Raw genomic sequence first — 20,312 nt, forward strand, 5'->3', positions numbered from 1 at the left:
AATTATGAGTACAAATTATCTTCTGTGCTAAGTTAAAACTGTTGGGGTGAAAGTCAGATCAAGAAAAACACTCAAAGAAAGCTTTTAATGAGCCTGATTTTGCGGCCAATTTGCATCCAATTATACCTAAGTGGTAATCTCAACGTAAAAAATTAATTTTATTATTTCCGTCTTTGTTTTTCCATAGGAGAGAAGGGCTTTCCTGGACCACCTGGTCCTCCTGGTTTGCCAGGACTGAGAGGTCTCCCTGGACGTGAGAAAGGAAGACCTGGGGATTTTGGGATTCCAGGTTCTCCTGGTGCACCGGGACTACCTGGGCCAAAAGGCTCCAGTGGCATTTTTGGTTTTCCTGGAATGATGGGAGAAAAGGTAAGAGTTTTGATAGCTATAAACCATTTCTTTGCACTGACTAATTGCTCCTCTGTAAGGCAACCAGCCAGGCAAAGATAGTCAAACAAGTACAGGCCCAATTTGCTTTGTGGAGCAGCAGCAGAAGAAGCAATAATCTGTGGCACTCCCCAGTAAAGCTTCGTCAGAAATCAATTTGATGCAAGTATATCCTTTGGTAGGGAGATGTGATCTCTACATAATATTCCAGATGCTGTCTCACCAGGTCCCAGTGTAATTGGTACAAGACATTTCATTATTCTTGTACTCGAGTCCCTTTGCAATAAGAGCAAATGTACAAGTAATCTTCCTAAATGATTGTTCCTGTGTTCCCTCACCTTTTTTAAATAATGGAGTTACATTTGCCCCCATCTGTGAGAACCATTCCAGAATCCATGGTAGTTTGGAAGATGACAGGCAGCGTTTCCACCTTCTCCATTGCCACTTCTTTCAAAACTGTGGGATGCAGGTTATTAGGTCCTGGGGACTTATTGGCTTCATTCCCATTAATTTCTCTGATACTAATTGCTAATTTCTTTAAGCTGTTCATTCACTCTAGATCTGTCATTCTCCATTGCTTCTAGGATGCTTACTGTCTCTTCATTTGTCATGGAGTCAAACAGCATGGGAGCAAGCCCCTCAACCCCATGGATCTGCACTGACCATCAATCACCCATCAACATTGTTTCCATATTCCCTTTCACATTCCCATCAACTCCTCTCCCAGACCCCAATTCTCTTCACACCCCACCTACACTAGGGGAAATTTACAGTAGCTAATTAACTTACCAATCAGCACGTAGACAACATGGAACAGTACAGCATAGCAACAGGTCCTTCGGCTCACGTCTGTGCCAAACACGATGCCACATTAAGCTAATTCTCTGTATGTGATCCATATCCCTCTATTCCCTGCATATTCATGTATCTAACAGCCTCTTAATTGCCAGTATTGTATCTGCTTCCACCACTTCCACAGGCAGCCCATTCAGGCATCTGCCACTCCCTGTGTAAAAAAAAAACGTGCCCCACACATCTCCTTTAAATTCTACCCATTTCACATTAAATGCATGTCCTCTAGTACCTGACATTTCTACTCTGGGAAAAAGATTCTGAAAGTTCTTTCCAATGTGGGAGGAAATTAGAGCACCTGGAGAAAACCAGTGCAGTCATAGGGAGGACAATCAAACTCAACTCAGACGGGATCAGAGGTCATGATGGAACCTGGCTTTCTGGAGCTGTGAGGCAGAGGGGCTGACTGTTGCTCCACTGTGCTGTCTCACTGAAGATAGACACAAAATATTTGTCCATTTTCTTTGCCTTTTCTTAATTATCCAAAGTACTTGCTCCCATCTCTTTCTGTAAGAGACCCACACTAACTTTAGTTCATTTTTTAATTCCTTTTTACATAGAACATTACAGCACAGTACAGGCCCTTCGGCCCACAATGTTGTGCCGACATTTTATCCTGCTCTAAGACCTATCTAACTCCTCCCTCCCACATAGCCTCCCATTTCGCTATCATTCATGTGTCTATCTAAGAGTTTCTTAAATGTTCCTAATATATCTGCCCCCACAACCTCTGCAGGCAGTGCATTCCACGCACACACCACTCTCTGTCTAAAAAAACTTACCCCTGACATCCCCCTTGTATCCTCCTCCAATCACCTTAAAATTATGTTGCCTCATGTTAGCCATTGTCGCCCTGGGAAAAAGTCTCTGACTGTCCACTTGATCTATGCCTCTTATCATCTTGTACACCCCTATTAAGTCATCTCTCATCCTCCTCCTCTCCAAAGAGAAAAGCCCTAGCTCACTCAACCTATCCTCATGAAACGTGCTCTCCAATCCAGGCAGCATCCCGGTAAATCTCCTCTGTACCCTCTCTAAAGCTTCCACATTCTTCCTATAATGAGGCGACATGTCAGTTGAAGTTTTATTTTACAGTCTGTAATACTCTTGCATCCTACTTTCTCTTTTCATATCAATATTTTGGTCCTCCTTTGCTGATTTCTGTAATTTTCCTAGGCTTCAGGATTAATCCTCTCCTTAGGAACATTATAACCCTTTTCCTTTGACCAAGTATCATTGGGGTCATTGAGGTGACTTGGAAGTTATAGCATCCCAAACTATTAACCCATCTTCTCTCACCATAGATCTTGCCTGACTTGCTGAGTATTTCTGGCATTTTTTGTTTTTATTAACAGCGGTTAGCCATATTTATGGGAATTTAGACAGTTTTGAGGAGAAATTAGGTTTCCTGTGGATCATTCATGGAACAGGAGGAGGATTGCCCAATTATCTGAGCATTATATTCTCACTCATACAAAGCACACAGTGATTGGCTGTCTGATCATCACACTCCCCTCTAGTGTTGGGCAACAGCTACACTAGAAAGATAGCAGCCACCCATCTGGTAGTTGGGGCTGACACATCACCTAAGATTATTTAGGATCTGGGAGAACCTTCCTCCCAGCTTGGACGTCTTTTCCAAGGGGGCAGGACTCGGATCACTCCCAGTTCGAGAATCAGATTTAACGATTAAATGGGGGTTTTAAAGCTGTCTTCCTGAATGTGAACTATGCAGACCCTAGCGTAGGAGTAATTGGAGTGCAGTGTACAATTTTTTTCCTGTGACATGGATTTTGCTCTTCACAGGGTAATGATGGTCTCCCTGGCCCTCCTGGGCTCCCTGGTGAAACAGGTCTCCCTGGTCCAAAAGGTAGGCAGCTAATTATCTCTCCTGACCCATTGTTACTTAATATATCTTAGCCCCTGGCTTTGTCACTTGAAACCTTGATACAATTGTTGCCCAGAATTAAAGACTTACTTTTGTCTTAATTGTTCAATTTAACTTAAACTTTTGTTGGGAATCTGAGAGAGTTACAGTTGTCTCATCAACCTTTTCATTTGCAAGCTCAGTGACTTCAAATCTATGAATCACCACTGAGTGAGATAATAGGCTTAACAGAATGATATCAAACCCATGTCTCTCCAGTGTTCAGAGGAGCTAGGTTAATGTCAAAAGTGGCTAAGACTGACTGCTTTGAGGGCTTGTTGTGCAAATGGTAACAAACACCTTATGAATAGCAAGTGCTTATAAATAAAGGCACACATTGTAAAAGCAAAATTATTATTTTACAACATTAAACATTGCTGGCTGAATTATTGTCCTGGGGAAAATTCTGGGACCTGCACATTAGGATGATGTAAAGGCTTCAGAAAAGGAACATAGGAAATTTACCAGGATGATTGCAGAGTTGGTAGAGGTTGGAAAAGTTAGTACAGTTCTCCTTGGAACAGAGGGAGTTAAAGGTTGGACTTATAGAAGTTTTCAAGATGAGTAGAAGCTTGATAGAGAGAGAAAATATTCCCTTTGACAGTTAAACTTATTGACAAAAGTTCTAAAGGAGGATGAGAATGTTTTCACATGGAGGCTTGTCAGGATCTGAAGAACAACACAAAATGGTACTGGAAGTTGATGTCATAAGTAATTTTAAAAGTGAGTTGCTTGATACTTGGAGATAAAGAACTTAGTTGAGGTTAAAGAAAAGACAGAAACCAGCTGTCATAGAGTTATAGAGTGATAAACATTGTGTCAGTGTTTAAAAAAAGCTGTTCCTTCAAAGAATCATCTCAGACACAATGGGCTAAATAGTCTCCACCATGCTGTGCTTCTATAATGATTCCAGTAAAGCTGTAATAATAGAAAGTAAATAGAGTCATTAAGTGTCTTGGCAATCAGAATCAGGTTTATTATCACTAACATATGTAGTGAAATTTGTTGTTTTGTGGTAGCAGTACAGTGCAAGACATAAAAATTATTATAAGTTACCAATAAAAATAGTGCAAAAGAGGAATAATGAAGTAGTGTTCATGGACCATTCAGAAATCTGATGGCAGAGAGGAAGAAGCTGTTCCTAAAACGTTGAGTGTGGGCCTTCAGGCTCCTGTACCTCCTCCCAGATAATAATGAGAAGAGGGTATGTCCCGGATGGTGAAGGTCCTTAATGATGGGTGCCACCTTCTTGAGGCACCGCTTCTTGCAGATGTGCTTGACGGTGGGGAGGGTTGTGCCTGTGATGGAGCTGGCTGAGTCTACAACCCTCTGCAGCCTCTTACGATCTGACAGATTGGAGCCTCCATACCAGGCGGTGATGCAACCAGTCAGAATGCTCTGCAGCATCTTAAATTAGTTTCATTTCTTAGAAGTGGTACAGTTGCATCATTTGCTAGGATTCTGGGGTCTGGACTATTGATCTGGAAAGATATTTGAATCCTGCCTTTGCATCTGGGGAGTTTTTCCAAGGAATGGAAGAAAGTTTTAATTAAATGTAACTCGTTTTAATATTGGTGACCATGAACTACCAGGCTGATGTTCTTCGGGCAAGGAAATCTTGCCTGAGACTCTAGACTCGCCAATGTGGCTGCAATGGCCTAGCAAGCCATTCATTTGAAGGGGCACTGAGCTAAATAGTAGCTTTGCCCATGGACATCCACATTCCAGAAATATTATGATCAGAGTGGATTATGTGGAATCCTAACCATTTTTTAAGGAAGTTGCTTCTTGTTTAACTTAATGGGCCAAATCTTACTAGAGCAGGGAATCATGCAGTGTACATTATTAGCTGCACTAATGCCTCAGTCCGAAAAGTGTTGTCCTGTAAGTTTCTGGGCATAAAAGCTAAAAACAGTATATAGAGCATCTTGGATTTTAGTGGAAAATGGGATGGGTGATTTGTCTTCATCACCTTAACCTAAGACATAAGAGTTGAGAAAGAAACAGGAACATTGACAGAAAGGGGAATTAGAAAAAAGTGATTCGAATCCATGCAAAAAGAGTAATACTGAAAGAGAAAGAAAGATTGGATTAAACAAGGAAAGAAAATATAGGAGAAAATTAATTAAATCTATTGTAAAAATTTACAGCAAGTGAGAATGAGACTTAACAGTAAAATAGGTTGTTTTATGGGCCAGAGAGTGTGATTGATGTAAAGTTGCTAATGCAACGTTGTTCTATATGAACCCTAGCTTTCAGCAAGGTTTAATGTGCAACTCTGGCAGATCTTTAAAAACAATGGGATGTTGTGGGTGTGTGGAAGCAAAATGGTAAGGTGATGCAAATTGAGCTGCAGGTCATGCAATTCACTGTCAGAGGACATGCAAGGGGGTAAAGAGGACAATGGGCTCCCCCAATAATCATCTAAAGAAGTAATTATAATGCAAGGTTTTAGATGTTCGTAATGCTTACTGCTAAGGACCTGTGTCTGGGCCCCTGGCAAATTTTAAATTCCTTCTTATGCTGAGGGTGCTTGCACATCTTGCTGATTGATTTGCATGTGTTGTGAGCTTGCATCTTTTTCCCCTGAAGGTTTGGGACATTATGTTTTTTTCAGAGTCTCTACAGGAGATATTATATTGACTTCTGTTCATGCGATTTATGTTGCTTGCATTAGAAATTGTTTCCTGAAGACTGGACTTTTTCATTGGATATCTTATTTCCAGACTTACCAACAACACCAAAAGACTGATGCATGAGATCAAGTTCTCTCACCTCATGACTGCCATGGTTATGCTGAGTATTGCTGGCATTTTCCTGCTTTCTTCTATTAAAGGAAGGGACAACTGAAAGAATGCAATAGAAGCCTTCCTAAGCCAGCATTCATTATAGTAGTGAAATGCCTCTTTTGAATTTATAGGGTTCACATAATCAGCATGCCCCTGACACAATATTATCTCTTCACTACACAGGTGAGCGTGGTGATTCGGTGAGAATACCAGGGTCTGTAGGACCAAAGGGAGATCCAGGACAGCCAGGATACCCAGGTGAGACAAGTAGAGTTTTCTTTCCCAGAGCTCTTCTCTTTACACATTTCATGAAAGATAGGTTTATATTTTCCACAATATTTGCCATTTTAGAAGTTCAGACTGTCAAAAATAGGACTCCGTTTGACCAGTAAAATGGAGACACAGGCAATTGCTGTGGAATCTGGATTAAGACAAAAAGCGCTGGAGGTACTCAGTGGGTTCCATGGAGGGAAATTGACAGCTGACAATTCGGGTTGAGACCCTTCGTCTAGACTAGTGTTACACCTGCCCCTATACCTCCTCCCTCACCACCATCCAGCTCCCTGAAGAGTCCTTCCAGGTAAGATAGTCTTAAAAGTCCAGATGAAGGGTCTCGACCCGAAACGTCGACTGTCCATTTCCCTCCATAGATGCTGGCTGACCTGCTGGGTTCCTCCAGAGCTTTTTGTGTTGCTCAGTTTGAGGACGGTTTTTGCCAAAGAGCTGGAGGGTGAGCGTCAAACTCCTCTGGCCATGCAGGAGTTAGGCTGAGCAGTGCTATTTTACAGGCCTCATTTCCATTTTGTGGGTGGCTCTCCTACCTGGCCAGCTGCTGGGAGTGGGTTTCTGGGTAACTGAAACCCACGGGGATGGGCCCTGGCACCAGGAAATGACCAGAAGGAAATCATGGTTTGGTCATAAGGTGGGAATGCAGGGTAATGCTCGGTGCTGAACATTTCCTTCTCAGGTCCTGAAAGTACTCCAGGACTTCAAATTAGTTTTAAAAGCTTACCCTACTCTGGGCTTATTCTTGTCTGAGCCAACTTCCTCTGATTAGCCCAGCCGAAGTCATACATCTTGTAAGGTTAAAATCATGTGATGTCCTATTTCCCTCATTGGGCACAAATATTGAAGCCTTACAGACTGCCTCAAGCATGGTGACTTTATTGGCAGCTCGTGTGAGTGCAGGTCCATTTCAGAGTGCTGGAAGCTGAATCCACCTGCACCCCACTTTTGGGTACAAAGTTGCTAAAATAGGACCTATAATTTTTTTTTTACACACTTGGCATAAATACTGTAACTGTTTGGTGAGAAGTGTGACTCACACTTAGAGGGCCAGGCTATGGCTGATAGGTTGTTCTGCATCTGTCCATCACCTTCTACGTGGAGGGACCTACTACCTGATATAATACTGGGTTATACAGACCAGGAAGACTGCATGCTTCACTGCTGCTCGAGATTATCCAAGGTGATCTTGGCAAAGTTGGCAAAAGAGCATCATATAGCTGCACTCCACATTGAAGTAGGGAAGATTCAGATAAAGCTTTTTATCCTGGCTGCTACTGAATCATTCTTCCCAACTATGAATAACCTTTCAGAGGTTTATAAAATCCTGTGGGGCATAGATGATAGATAGTTGGTCGGACCACATGTGGAGTATTGTGGGCAGTTTTGGGCCCCGTATCTAAGGAAGTATGTGCTGGCATTAGAGAGGGTCCAGAGGAGGTTTACAAGAATGATCCCAGGAATGAAAGGTATGAGGAGCGTTTGATGGCTCTGGGCTTGTACTCCCTGGAGTTTAGAAAGATGAAGGGGGACCTCTTTGAAACCTACTGAATTTTGAAAGGCCTGGATAGAGTGGATGTGGAGAGGATGTTTCCAGTAGTGGGAGAGTCGAGGACCAGAGGGCATAGCCTCAGAATAGAAGGACGTCCCTTAAGAACAGAGATGAGGAGGAATTTCTTTAGCCAGAGGGTGGTGAATCTGTGGAATTCATTGCCACAGAAGGCTGTGGAGGCCAAGTAACTGAGTATATTTAAAGCGAAGGTTGATAAATTCTTGATTAGTAAGGACAGCAAAGGTTACGGGGAGAAGGCAGGAGAATGGGGTTGAGAGAGAAAAATACATCAGCCATGATCTAATGGTAGAGCAGACTTGATGGGCCGAATGGCCTAATTCTGCTCCTTTGTCTTATGGTCTTATAAGTTGAACAGCCACAGTCTTTACCCTGGGTTAGGGGAGTCCAAAATGAGAGGGCACAGGTTTAAAGTGAGAGGGGGAAGATTTAAAAGGGATGTGAGGGGTAACTTTTACACACAGAGGGTGGTGGGTTTATGGAATGAGCTGCCAGAGGAAGTGGTAGAGGTGCATACAATTACAACATTTGGACAGGCGCATGGATAGGAAATTTTTCGAGGGACGTGGGTCGGTCAAATGAAGGTACATGGAACTAGCTCAGTTAAGCAACTTGGTCGGCATGGACGAGTTGGGCCGAAGGGCCTGTTTTCCTTGCTGTATAGCTCTATGAATATGCGTGTGTGTGATTTTGTTCACAAATACAGATGTGCACGAGTGTGTAAGTGGAGCAGGAACAGCCCTGAATTGACTCATGCTGATCTCCCTGCTGACAACCACATTATTCAGTTATCTTTGTAGCTACAAAAAATGCTCAAGGTGTATGGAGAATGAGATGCACATGGTTACTGGCACCCATACCGCCTTTTTGAGAACGGGAGAAAAAAGGACATGGGAGGGGGAAGAAAAAGTAAATCAAATATATAGTATAGGTGGGGGAGGAATTTGTCTTTGGCGGCTGGTACTGAACACGTACAAAGGTATCAGCTATGGAATGTATTCACCTCCACATGTTCAGTTCCATTGGAGCACAACTAGTAGACGAGTATCTCCTCATTGTCTTCACTGCATTTGAATTAAAGTAGGGCAGAAATGTTCTGCAGAGCTGGCAACAAAATCAAGAGACTCACAAAATGTTGTTAGAATTCTTTGCAACCCTTCTCAATCAGCATTGTGTTTATACTGGCTAAGACAGCTTCTATCCCGCTGTTATAAGACTATTGAATGGTCCCCTAGTACAATAAGATGGACTCTTGAACTCACAATCTACCTCATTGTGACCTTCCACCTTATTGTCTACCTGCACTGCACTTTCTCTGTAGCTGTTACACTTTATTCTGCATTCTGTTATTGTTTTACCTTCTACTGCCTCGATGCACTGCTGTAATGAATTGATTTGTATGAACGGTTTGCAAGACAAGCTTTTCATTGTACCTCGGTACAAAGTGACAATAATAAACTAATTCCAATTCCAGACAGCCTGTCCTACATGAACATAGATGCCTCATATGTGATGCAGGCACATCCTATCCATGTAACTTGCTGGGAGAGATGAAAGATCATAACAAAAAAATAAAGAGAGTTAGACAGGGTTAGGTTTGGGGAAATCTGGAAAATTCCTCTTGGACCCCTTTGGGTAATGAGTACTAGTCAAGTTTATTGTCATATGCACAAGTACGGTGAGGTACAGGTACAATGAAAAACTTGCTTGCAGCAACATCGCAGTCATGTTTGTGTGTGTGCGTGCGTGTGTGCGTGCGTGCGTGTGTGTGCATGCGTGCGTGTGTGTGCGTGTGCGTGATTTTGTTGCCGCTGCATCACAGGCAATGTATGTGTGTGTGATTTTGTTCACAAATGTGGATGTAATTGAGTGTGTAAGTGGAGCAGCAACAGCCCTGAACCAACTCATACTGATCTTCCTGATGATCACCACATTATCCAGTTATTATTAAATGTGACTTACTTTAACGACATCACTTTGTTCCATGCAGTTATCTGACAGCTATTTGTAAACAGTAACTGTGTTTATATTGTTCACTGAGCTGTGTCTTTACCCATTATTAGGCAGAAGAGGGCAAGATGGTTTGCCTGGTGACACTGGCATCCCCGGTAGCCCTGCAGCCAGTGGAGTCAAAGGATTTCCAGGAGAACCAGGTCAACGAGGTTTCCCAGGTGAGAATCCACAAAGCATAGTACAAATATAAAAGCATGGGGAATCAGGAGACCATCCAGCCATCAGCCCTGAAACAGCATTTTCTTTGTGAATGGTTCAGTCTCGTCTAATTCCATTTCTGTCTGCTGTAGAAAATACTCGGTACCATTGTCCTTGACAAGGAATGTGAATGATTATAATCTTCAGCAAAGGGCATCAATCTACATATTGTTCTGTGAGTGGGATGTTGTTCTAAAAACTTTCCTTCCACTAAATCAACGTAAGTAGTTCCATTGATCCCAGGCATCTAATCGGGAAGCACACGTCTGGATCAGTCAACGTCAGTGGAAAGAGGAAGTGTGTTAAGACACGGCACGGTAGGCACGGTGGTGTAGCAGTTAGCATAACGCTATTACAGCACCAGTGACCTGGGTTCAATTCTGGCCGCTTGTACGTTCTCCCCGTGGCTGTGTGGGTTTCCTCCGGGTGCTCCAGTTTCCTCCCACATTCCAAAGACGTACAGGTTAGAAAGTTGTGGGCGTGCTATGTTGGCACCGGAAGCGTGGCGACACTTGCGGGCTGCCCCCAGAACACTCTACGCAAAAGATGCATTTCACTATGCATTTCGAAGTACATGTGACTAATAAAGAAATCTTATCTAATGTTTCAGGTCAAAAGTTCTTCATCAGAAAGAAAGGAAGAAAATAAGTTAATCTCAAGCTGCAGTTAGTGTGAGAGAGGGACGGACAGGACAAGGGGAATATCTCTGAGGCCAGAGTTGTCTTGGGGATAAACGAGGATCTTCTGTAACTGTACACTTTCTGAAGACTTTCCATCCATGTTGCTTTGACCTCATCTCTCTCATCCGATACCATCACTGATGAGGAGATAAAAGCTGAAAATGCTGGAAATGTTCAATGGGTCAGGCAGTACGTGTGGCCAGAGGGAAATAAAGATACCAATTTCAAGTCAATGGATTTTGAAATGTCAGTTTCCTGAAACGTTAACTCTTTCTCTCTCTCCACATTAGCATTTCCAGTGTTTTCAGTCTTTGTTTTGATTTCCAGCACCTGCAGCATGTCGTTGTTCCTGAGCGCAGACCCCTTCTCTGTGCAGCATGGGGGAGGTGTCTGGAAGGAACTGAATGCCTGCTGCAGGTGGCAAATACAAATTATCAGTGCAAAACCATCCAATGCTGGGGCTGTGCTTCATCTGTGAGTGGGATCAGGCAGTTACCTGAGACTCATCTTTTACCTCTGTTTCTTTTCAAGGTACAGCATTTGGTTAGGTTACTTCACAACCGTCAGATCAAACACTTCTTTTGTTCTCTGCTTAGGTCCTCCAGGGCTTCCAGGACCTCCAGGGAACACAGGCTACCAAGGACCTCGAGGACTTCCAGGCCCTCCAGGACGTCCACCCCAATATAGTTTACCAGGGCAGAAAGGTACTTGCCTCTGTTATTGTTTCACCTTGTACTACCTTGATGCACTCTGTAATGAACTGATCTGTTGAACGGTATGCAAGACCAGCTTTTCACTGTACCTCAGTACATGTGACAATAATAAACCAATCCCAGTTCCAGTTCCATCACTGCAGACCAGTAGGGTTATGTATGTCTGAACAGAGGATCTGTGGGAATGTTAAAAGGCAATTGAATTGAAAGGCAACGAACAGAAGAATCCGTTATTGATTCCTCCCCCCCTCTTTAGTGAATTAATATTGGTTTTATGTTGACTGAAAATGAACTACATTACATAGGCAAAGCCTGGCCAATCTCAGGATATGATAGAATGGTGGGACATTGTCGTAGAGAGAGAATGATGCGGTATTTCTCCTCCATTTACTTCTTCTGTGATAAAGCTGGAAACAAAGTATTAGCCTGGTCTAAAATGAAAATAATCTCTCCTATTAGCACACATTCTCTGTGCCACTAACACTTGCTGTGTTGATAACATTTCAGTTGTTCTATAGTAGCAGGTCCACAATCTCATCGTGAACAATGGGGTGAGATATTGATATTTATTTTAAAGAAATAAACCAGACTATTCTTTCCCTTTATAGAACAGTACAGCACAGGAAGAGGCCCTTCGGCCCATGACGTTATGATGAACTAATTAAACTAGTAATTAAACACCTAACTGAACTAATCCCTTCTGCCTACACAATGTACCTATCCTTCCCTTCTCTGCACATTCACATGCCTATCTAAAAGCCTTTTTGATGCCTCTATTGTATTGGCCTCCCCCGGCAGCACATTCAAGCACCTACCACTCTCTGTGTAAAAAAAACTTGCCCTGCACATCTCCTTTGAACCAAACCCCTCTCACCTTAAATGCATGCCCTCTTGTATTCGACATTTTGACTCTGGGAAAAAGATACCAGCTGTCCACCCTATCTATGCCGCTCATAACCTTACACACTTCCATCAGGTCTCCCCTCAGCCTTCGCTGCTCCAGAGAAAACAACCCAAGTTTGTCCAACTTCTCCTTACAGCACATGCCGTCTTTGAGTTTCAAAAAGACCTTTAGACAATGCCTTTTCAGGTTGTAGTATCTGTCAGAGAGGTAAGAAAATAAGGAAACTGCAGTGATGTGCATGTCAAACATTGAAGATCTAGGCGAAGTTCTGAATCTTTGAACCATTATAACAGCACTTAACCAGAACAAATAGATTTAACAGTAACAGATTGGTGAAAGGTGTAAGCCTCATGAACGTGGGAGCAGAACAACGAACAGGAAGTGATCAGAGGAGAGTTGAATAGAAGAAATTGAAAAGCATTGCTGCTCAAAGGAACCTGGGGGTCATTGTATGTAAATTATTAAAAGCTATCATTCAGATACAGCAAGCAATTAGGGAGGCAAGAAAAGTAAAGGACTGCAGATGCTGGAATCTAGAACAGCACCTCATTTTCCATCTTGGAACCTTGCAGCCTAATGGCATGAACATTGAATTCTCCCACATTAAGTAATCGCCACCTCCTTCCCCCCAACCCCCCCCCCCCCCCCGACCATGCTTCTTCTCTTCTTTCTTAGCCTATCTCTCTTCTTTTTACCCTTTTTTTCCTCTCTCTCCTTACCTTTGACCCATCCCCTGGTGGATCTGCTCTCCCCTCCTCCCCCGCACCTGCCTATCACTATCTCTTAACCTGCATCTACCTATCGCCACCCTGTGCCCATCCCGCCTCCCCTCTTTTGTCCACCTATCACTGCTCTGCTTTTCCCTCCTATATATTGGGCTTCCCCTTTTCCTATCTTCAATCCTGAAGAAGGGTCCTGACCCGAAACATTGGCCGCCTGCTTTTCTCCACGGATGCTGCCTGGCCTGCTGAGTTCCTCCAGCTTCATAGTGTTTTTCAGTTAGGGAGGCAAATTGTATATTGGCCTTAGTTGAATGAATATTTAAGTACAAGAGTAAAGATGACTTACTACAATTATATAAGGCCTTGGTGGGACCATGTCTAGAATATTGTGTGCACCTAGTATCTGTACCAAAGGAAGATTATACTTGCAATAGAAGGAATGCTGTGCAGGTTTATCAGATTGACTTCTGAGATGGAAGGATTTTCCCATAAGGAGAGGTTAAGCATATTGCAGCTATAGTGAATAAGAGTTAACCTCACTGAAACACAGAAAATTCTTGCAAAGCTTGATAAGGTAGCTGCAGGGCTGATCTTTATCCCAGCTGAAGTAACTGCAATGAAGAGTCACAATCTCATTTAGGATTGACGTGATAAGAATTTTCTTCAACCAGAGGAAAGTGAATCTTTGGAATTCACTACCTGAAAGGACATTGGGTATTCAGTCGCTGAGTATATTTGAGTAAAAGATTGATGGATTTCCAGTTGTTAAGGGAATCAAGGGCTGTGGGGGTTAGCACAGGAAGGTGATACTGAAATAAAAGATCAGCCTTATTCTTACTGAATGGTGGAGCAGGCCTGCAGTTGCAAATGGCCTACTCCTGATTCTGTTCTTATGACATGAAAGATCAGTTTGGTCCATTTGTCCTCTTCCCCCCAAGCTTAAAAACAATACACTGCCTATTTCACTCAATTAATTTTTCCATTCTTCCTAAAATTACCTTCATGACCTCCCTGCACGGTCCATTTAAAAGCCTTCCACTCTGCCGAAATATAATAGTTATATCCGATCTGCTCCTCTTTCCCGCCTTTCCTCTGCTGTCCCCTCATTGTTGCTCTCTGGGTCATGAGAAACAACTTCTTGGGATCCAGTTTAAAGATGTTGAATATGTCTGATCCTTTGCTAGGATATCCAAACTCTCTTAAACTGACCTCATTGCGTATCAAGGTGACAAATGATCTTTCCTCTAAGTGAGATTCTGAATGTTAATTATTGGTTACATTGTTCAATTAACTGCTTGCTTTCAAGAATAATGGTTGTTTTTATTCTGCCAGGACTCCCAGGTTCTCCAGGGTTAGACGGTTTGAATGGCTTGCCTGGACCTAAAGGCCCACCAGGAAAACCAGGTATTTGTCAAAGGGAGCTTTGTTATATTCTGTTGGGAACTGAGGAACTGCACTGTTACACGATCCCAATACCAAGATCAGGTGCTCCAGTGTGAAGGACTAATGAGTTACAATCTATATCAAGTCCAAAGACTTCAGTCATGTGTATAGGAAGATAACATGCTAATTCAGGTCGGACCTTGGGGCCAATTTTAACCCAGTTGATCTGGCAGAAGCTATGTGGGCGGTAAAATTGCTTTTGGTAGTTTTCTCATCGACATCCCACTAATCTTCTAAGGGTGAAGGTTTTAAAAACTTGATTCAGGCAACTGTCATGAGGTAGCGGGGACATATTTCAAAGATGTAAGTGGGGCTCCGAAGCTATCATAATATGCTGACTGCAGTTTGAACCAGAGGCCTGAGTAGGACACCCAGCCTAGGACAAAAACCACCCAACATCTTTGCCTCTCACCAAGCTGGGGGCAAACATAAGCAGAGTGCCAGAAGTAACCACGAAGATACCATATTATTTTGGGTCTGGTGTCCCTTCTGACCACCTACCTGACTACTGAAAGAGACCATGGTGCCTGATCCAAGGGACAGGAGGAGTCAGCCACCAGGCCCAAGTTCATAGTTACCAGCATTCAAAGGAGTCTCAGGGACCCAAATCTAAGAGAGTATTTGGGAGGGAAGTAGGGAGAATGCAGAGGACAGAGAGAAGCCCTAACCTTTCTTCAAGGACACTTACCACTCCTCGCACGTACAGCAGTAAAAATAGATATGACTGGTTTCCCTCTTCATTTATAAAGGGATAATCTCACTGAGTAATGTTAACTGCCCACTCATCCAGTTTCCATAAGGTGGCAGATATAAAATCATTTCTTTGATTGTCTTATAGTAGCATAGTGATTTAGTGGTCCTACTAAATATCCTGAGGTTTTGTTTATTGATCCACAGACATGAATTCAAATCACACATAACAGGAGAATTTAAATTAACCAAATGAATCCAGAATAAAAAGCTGGAATTAGTTATAGAGCCTTTGAAATTCCTGATAGAAAACTTGCCATCTTAATCTCATCTGTCCAGTATGTAATTTTAGATCCACCAACGTGGTTGATGCTTAAGTAACTCCACAGTTCAAGGGCAGTTAGGGATGGTGGATAACAAATGCCGGACATGCTGCTGAAGTCTGTATCCTCTGAATGAATAAAAAGTAAAAACCTACTCTGATGTGTAGAGTAACAGTCTACGTTAAAAATCCATTGCTTTATTTAAACAATTTCTTAGGCCTTGGTCCTTATGCTTTGTAGCTTCTGCTTAGGAAAGATGGAATGGAAATAGAGTTGATTGACTAGAACTATTGGTTGCTAATTTCCTCGTGGGATTCCAACCCACGCCTGGTGAATGAATAGCACTGGACCAGGGACAACTCTGAGGAAATCCCTGGCCATCGCATCAACAGGAATGGACAATTACTTCCCAATGTTCCAACCGTTTAGGTCCTGTTTTGGCGGGGTTACCAGGACCTCCTGGCCCACCAGGCTTCAAGGGTGAGAGCGGAACGCCAGGCACGGGCATAGGATCACCAGGATATCCTGGACCGAAAGGATTTCGAGGCGATCCAGGTAATTTGGAAAACTGATTGTACAGGTCCTGCCCAGGTTACAAACAATCAACTTATGGACACCATGTACATAGGAACGAGCATTCAGGAGACCAACGGGATGGATGGAGATGGATTTACCAGCTACTGTAGAGCTGCAGGCTTCTTCTGTAGGGTGGGATCAGGGCATTTCCGTGTGCCTTCTCTCCCCATTCCCCCCCACCCTGTACCCCACCCCTTCCAGAGCCACAGCAATCAGGAGCCATGTCGAGGCGAGCAGAGCTGGGAGCACTGAGCAGGCTCACTCGCTCACTCACTGAGTCAGTGAGGCCGGCTGGCGGCCAATCTTCCCACGCCTGCTCACTCCCCCATCACAGCTGTTTCTGCGGTCCTCTCCCACACACTGATTTTGTTCATCTACAACTTGGAAACAGTTTGTGTTATGAACAGTTCTCAGGAACGAAACACCATTGTAACCTGGAGACTGCTTGTACTTGTTCATTAGCCTTTTCGAATCTTGCACCTCAGTAACCTGGAGAACTTGAAGACAAAAGAGAGATTGCAGGTGCTGGAGTCTGGAACAAAGACTGAACACTGGAAGAACTCAGTGGGTCAAGCAGCAGCTGTGGAGGCAAAAGGTTACGGCTGACATTTAGTGATGCAGGGTCACGGCCTAAAATGTTGACTCACACCTTTTGCCTTCTGCCTGGCCATTGAGTTCTTTCAACGTGCTGTTTTTAAACTGGAGAAGTTCTCGGGTATAAATTTAAAACCCAGCCCAATCACAGTCGGTAGGAGCTCAGTGCAAGCCTGACTATGTACAATATTGTTAATGAAGGGTCTGTTTCTCTTTCCACAGATGTTGAGTATTTCCAGAATTTTCTTTTTAATTTTCTAAAAAGAATTTTCTTTTTAGTTTCAAAGGAAACTTTTAGTTTCCAGCATCTGCAGTTTTTTGATTTTTCATGGCTATTACATATAATATTTTCTAGATCTAACCCAACCCAACCCAACCTAATCCAATCTGACCCAACCCAATCCAACAATTGGCTGATTGGTTAATAATCTATATCATCCTGTCATGGCAATGTCCAGTCTCTGGAGTGCCCGAGTAAGAGAAACGACTTCATTGCAGGAATAGCTGAGAAGCAAGTTGGTAAATACAGGAATTTTTATCAAACCCCAACCAAGAGGAAGCTGATGTGATTGGATCGGTGGCCTAGTTCATTCCTGGCCATATCAGAGACACGCCTGTCAGGTGCACCATGTTGGACAATCCCAAAAGCCCATGATCCTGCTTTGCTACAGTGAAGAGAGCAGAACAGGAGTTGCAGTTGCCCAATGTCCAAGCATCTGAATTGGTCAGAGCTCCCAGGATCAATCCATTAGCATAGTGGCAGTGGGCAGTCTTACCAACATCAGCCCTTCTTGTGTGTGCCACACTGAGGTGGGCGTGGTGAGAGGGCCTGAGATAATGCAAAACTGGTCAGCTCCACGTGGGAAAACAAATATGTCCAGCTGTAAACCCCAGGTGTTTGACATTCTCTGCTTTATTGTAATGCTAACATCACCAGGTTAACTTTTAACAAATTCTGCCTGAAACTTGCAGCCTAACTCCCTTCCAGCCTTATCACTCTTCCAGCCTGCTCTGTGCCTGGGTCTTGCTGATAGAGTACGACGTGGTTTTTAGGAGACAAAGATTAATGGGAGTTCCAACACCATCATTTTACAGTGGCCAGGCTAGAAAAACAGCAGCGAATCAAAGGAATTCATGGCACAAAAGGAGCTCATTTGACCCTTTGCAAACATGCTGGCATGATTATTGTACTTAGGGAAAGGATTATTTGGGACACATCGCATTTTTGCTATCACTTACCCCTGCCTACACAGATTATTCGACAGGCCGTGAGAAAATCTGAGGGCCCTTAAGATCCAGTATTCATAAAGGTGAATTGTGCATGATGCTGGCAGGAACTAGGAGAGAACTGAATGTGGGAAAACATAATCGTACTCTCTTGCCTTACAAATTAAAAATTACTCTTTTTATTGTTGATATAAAATGTTAGTGGGAAAATAAGACCTTAGTTGGTTTATACATAGAAGAATAGTTTCGATTGCTATCAAAATTAATTGATTGACTCAGTAATTATTTGTTGCTTGTTCAGGACGTGCTGGACCTTTGGGTCTTCCAGGAAAGCCAGGTCCTCCAGGTATCACCATTCCATCAGAAGTTCCTGGGAGGCCAGGTGACCCTGGTCCACCTGGATATAAAGGTGAAACAGGTAAGTTTTTTCTGTTGCCAAATCTCCTCTGTCTGTTCCAATCAGGATGCATACCGTGTCATTAATTAGTAATTTTGTATGTTGATGTTTGAGTCATTCTTTAGTCTCGTTAGAATTAAATTGATTTTAACTGGAATTATCCATCATGGTTGTGTAGTGCTGTTTATTTCAGATTGAAAATGCACTTTTCCCAGAACAAAATAGCAATCAACCATTTCAGACAGAAACCCAAGTGGTGGTGGAGAGAAAGTGCAGACTCTGCACAGACAGTAGCAGACAGAAACTGTAAGGCAGCAGCAGCAGCACTAACTGCTGCCTTAACACTGGATTACTTCGGCTGGAATTGAGCATTCCAAGAGGCTGTGTCCACGCTAAACCTTTGCCCTGCAACATTGATACCATTCTTGAGTGCACAACTTTGCCTTTGTTTCAAAGTCAATGTCAAAGTCAAGTTTATTATCATATACACAGGTACATGTATGCACAGGTGCAATGAACAACATACTTGCAGCAGCATCACAGGCACATAGCTTCACATAAGCAGCATTCACAAGTAAAACATAAATTAAACATGAATTGTACACAATTTTACAAGAAAGAACACATAGAACAAAAGAAGTTCATTTTAGTGCAAAGTGATCAGAGTGGTCACAGTGTTGCTCTACTGTAGTGATTAGGATTGTGTCGGTTGGTTCAAGAACTGAATGGTTGAAGGGAAGTAGCTGTTCTTGAACCTGATGGTGTGGGACTTCAGGCTTCTGTACCCCCTGCTCAATGGTAGCTGCGAGAAGATGGCATGGCCCGGATGATGGGGATCTTTGATGATGGATGTTGCCTTCTTGAGGCAGCGCCTCATGTAGCTTCTACCACTGGTGGGGAGGGATGTGCCCGTGATGCATTGGGCTGAGTCCACTACTCTCTGCAGCTTCTTACATTCCTGCACATTTGAATTGCCGTACCAGACCATGATGTAACCAGTCAGAATACTTTCAACAGTGTATCTGTAGAAGTTTGTTAGGGTGTTCAGTGACAAGCCGAACCTCCTTAACCTCCAAAGAAAGTAAAGGCGCTGGTGCGCCTTCCTTGTGATTGCATCAATGTGTGGGCCCAGGACAGGTCATCCAATAACGCCCAGGAATTTAAAGCTGTTGTGTCTCTCCACCACCGATCCCCCAATGTAGACTGGTGCATGTTCTGCCTCCTTCCCCTTCCTGAAGCCAACACTCAGCTCTTTAGTTTTACTGACATTGAGCGGGAGGTTGTTGTTGCAGTACCACTCAACCAGGTAGCCCATCTCACTCCTGTATGCTGACTCATCATCACCTGTGATTTCTTGTCTCATTCCCCACTCTCTTCAAGGTTTCTTGTGTCCTCTTAAGTGTGATGTCTGAGCTTGCATCTGCTTCAATCGATCAGATGACAAAAACAGAAACCGTTACTCAGTAGATGGATAGTTCAGAAAAAAACAGCACATTATTAACACAGACTATCATGAATGCATTAACAACACATGAAAAACACTCAAATTACTTTTAATTTGATTAATGTTAAAGACATATTAACAGTGATTTTTCTTGCTTCCGCACACTCCAGTGTCACCTTAAGCGAGGTATCCCCCACATCAGACTGACAAGTTTGCTGCATTTACAGGGTTTATGTCACAAACCCCCTCACCAGGTTCCAGATGACGATTCTTGTTGAAAAATATCAGCACTTGTCCTTCAATCATAAGATAAGATAAGATTTCTTTATTAGTCACATGTACATCGAAACACACAGTGAAATGCATCTTTTTGCGTAGAGTGTTCTGGGGGCAGCCCGCAAGTGTTGCCACATTTCTGGTGCCAACATAGCATGCCCACAACTTCCTAACCTGTATGTCTTTGGAATGTGGGAGGAAACCAGAGCACCCGGAGGAAACCAGCGCAGACACGGAGAACGTACAAACTCCTTACAGGCAGTGGCTGGATTTGAACCCAAGTCGCTGGCGCTGTAAAGCAT

The 20,312-nt window shown here is 43.2% G+C and overlaps 1 protein-coding gene across 5 annotated transcripts in view; it reads left to right on the forward strand.

Annotated features, from left to right (window-relative positions):
* The window catches only part of col4a6 (collagen, type IV, alpha 6), a 356,258-nt gene that overhangs the window by 310,895 nt on the left and 25,051 nt on the right, over positions 1 to 20,312 (forward strand). For all 5 annotated transcript variants that reach the window (XM_052022087.1, XM_052022085.1, XM_052022088.1 and 2 more), the window contains 8 exons: positions 188 to 369; positions 3,046 to 3,109; positions 6,139 to 6,213; positions 9,874 to 9,981; positions 11,298 to 11,405; positions 14,373 to 14,444; positions 15,926 to 16,051; positions 18,195 to 18,311. In XM_052022087.1, the coding sequence (XP_051878047.1) occupies positions 188 to 369; positions 3,046 to 3,109; positions 6,139 to 6,213; positions 9,874 to 9,981; positions 11,298 to 11,405; positions 14,373 to 14,444; positions 15,926 to 16,051; positions 18,195 to 18,311 (852 nt within the window). The remainder of the gene's footprint in view (positions 1 to 187; positions 370 to 3,045; positions 3,110 to 6,138; positions 6,214 to 9,873; positions 9,982 to 11,297; positions 11,406 to 14,372; positions 14,445 to 15,925; positions 16,052 to 18,194; positions 18,312 to 20,312) is intronic.

Source organism: Pristis pectinata, chromosome 8, assembly GCF_009764475.1.
Source record: "Pristis pectinata isolate sPriPec2 chromosome 8, sPriPec2.1.pri, whole genome shotgun sequence".
NCBI classification, from domain to species: Eukaryota; Metazoa; Chordata; class Chondrichthyes; order Rhinopristiformes; family Pristidae; genus Pristis; species Pristis pectinata.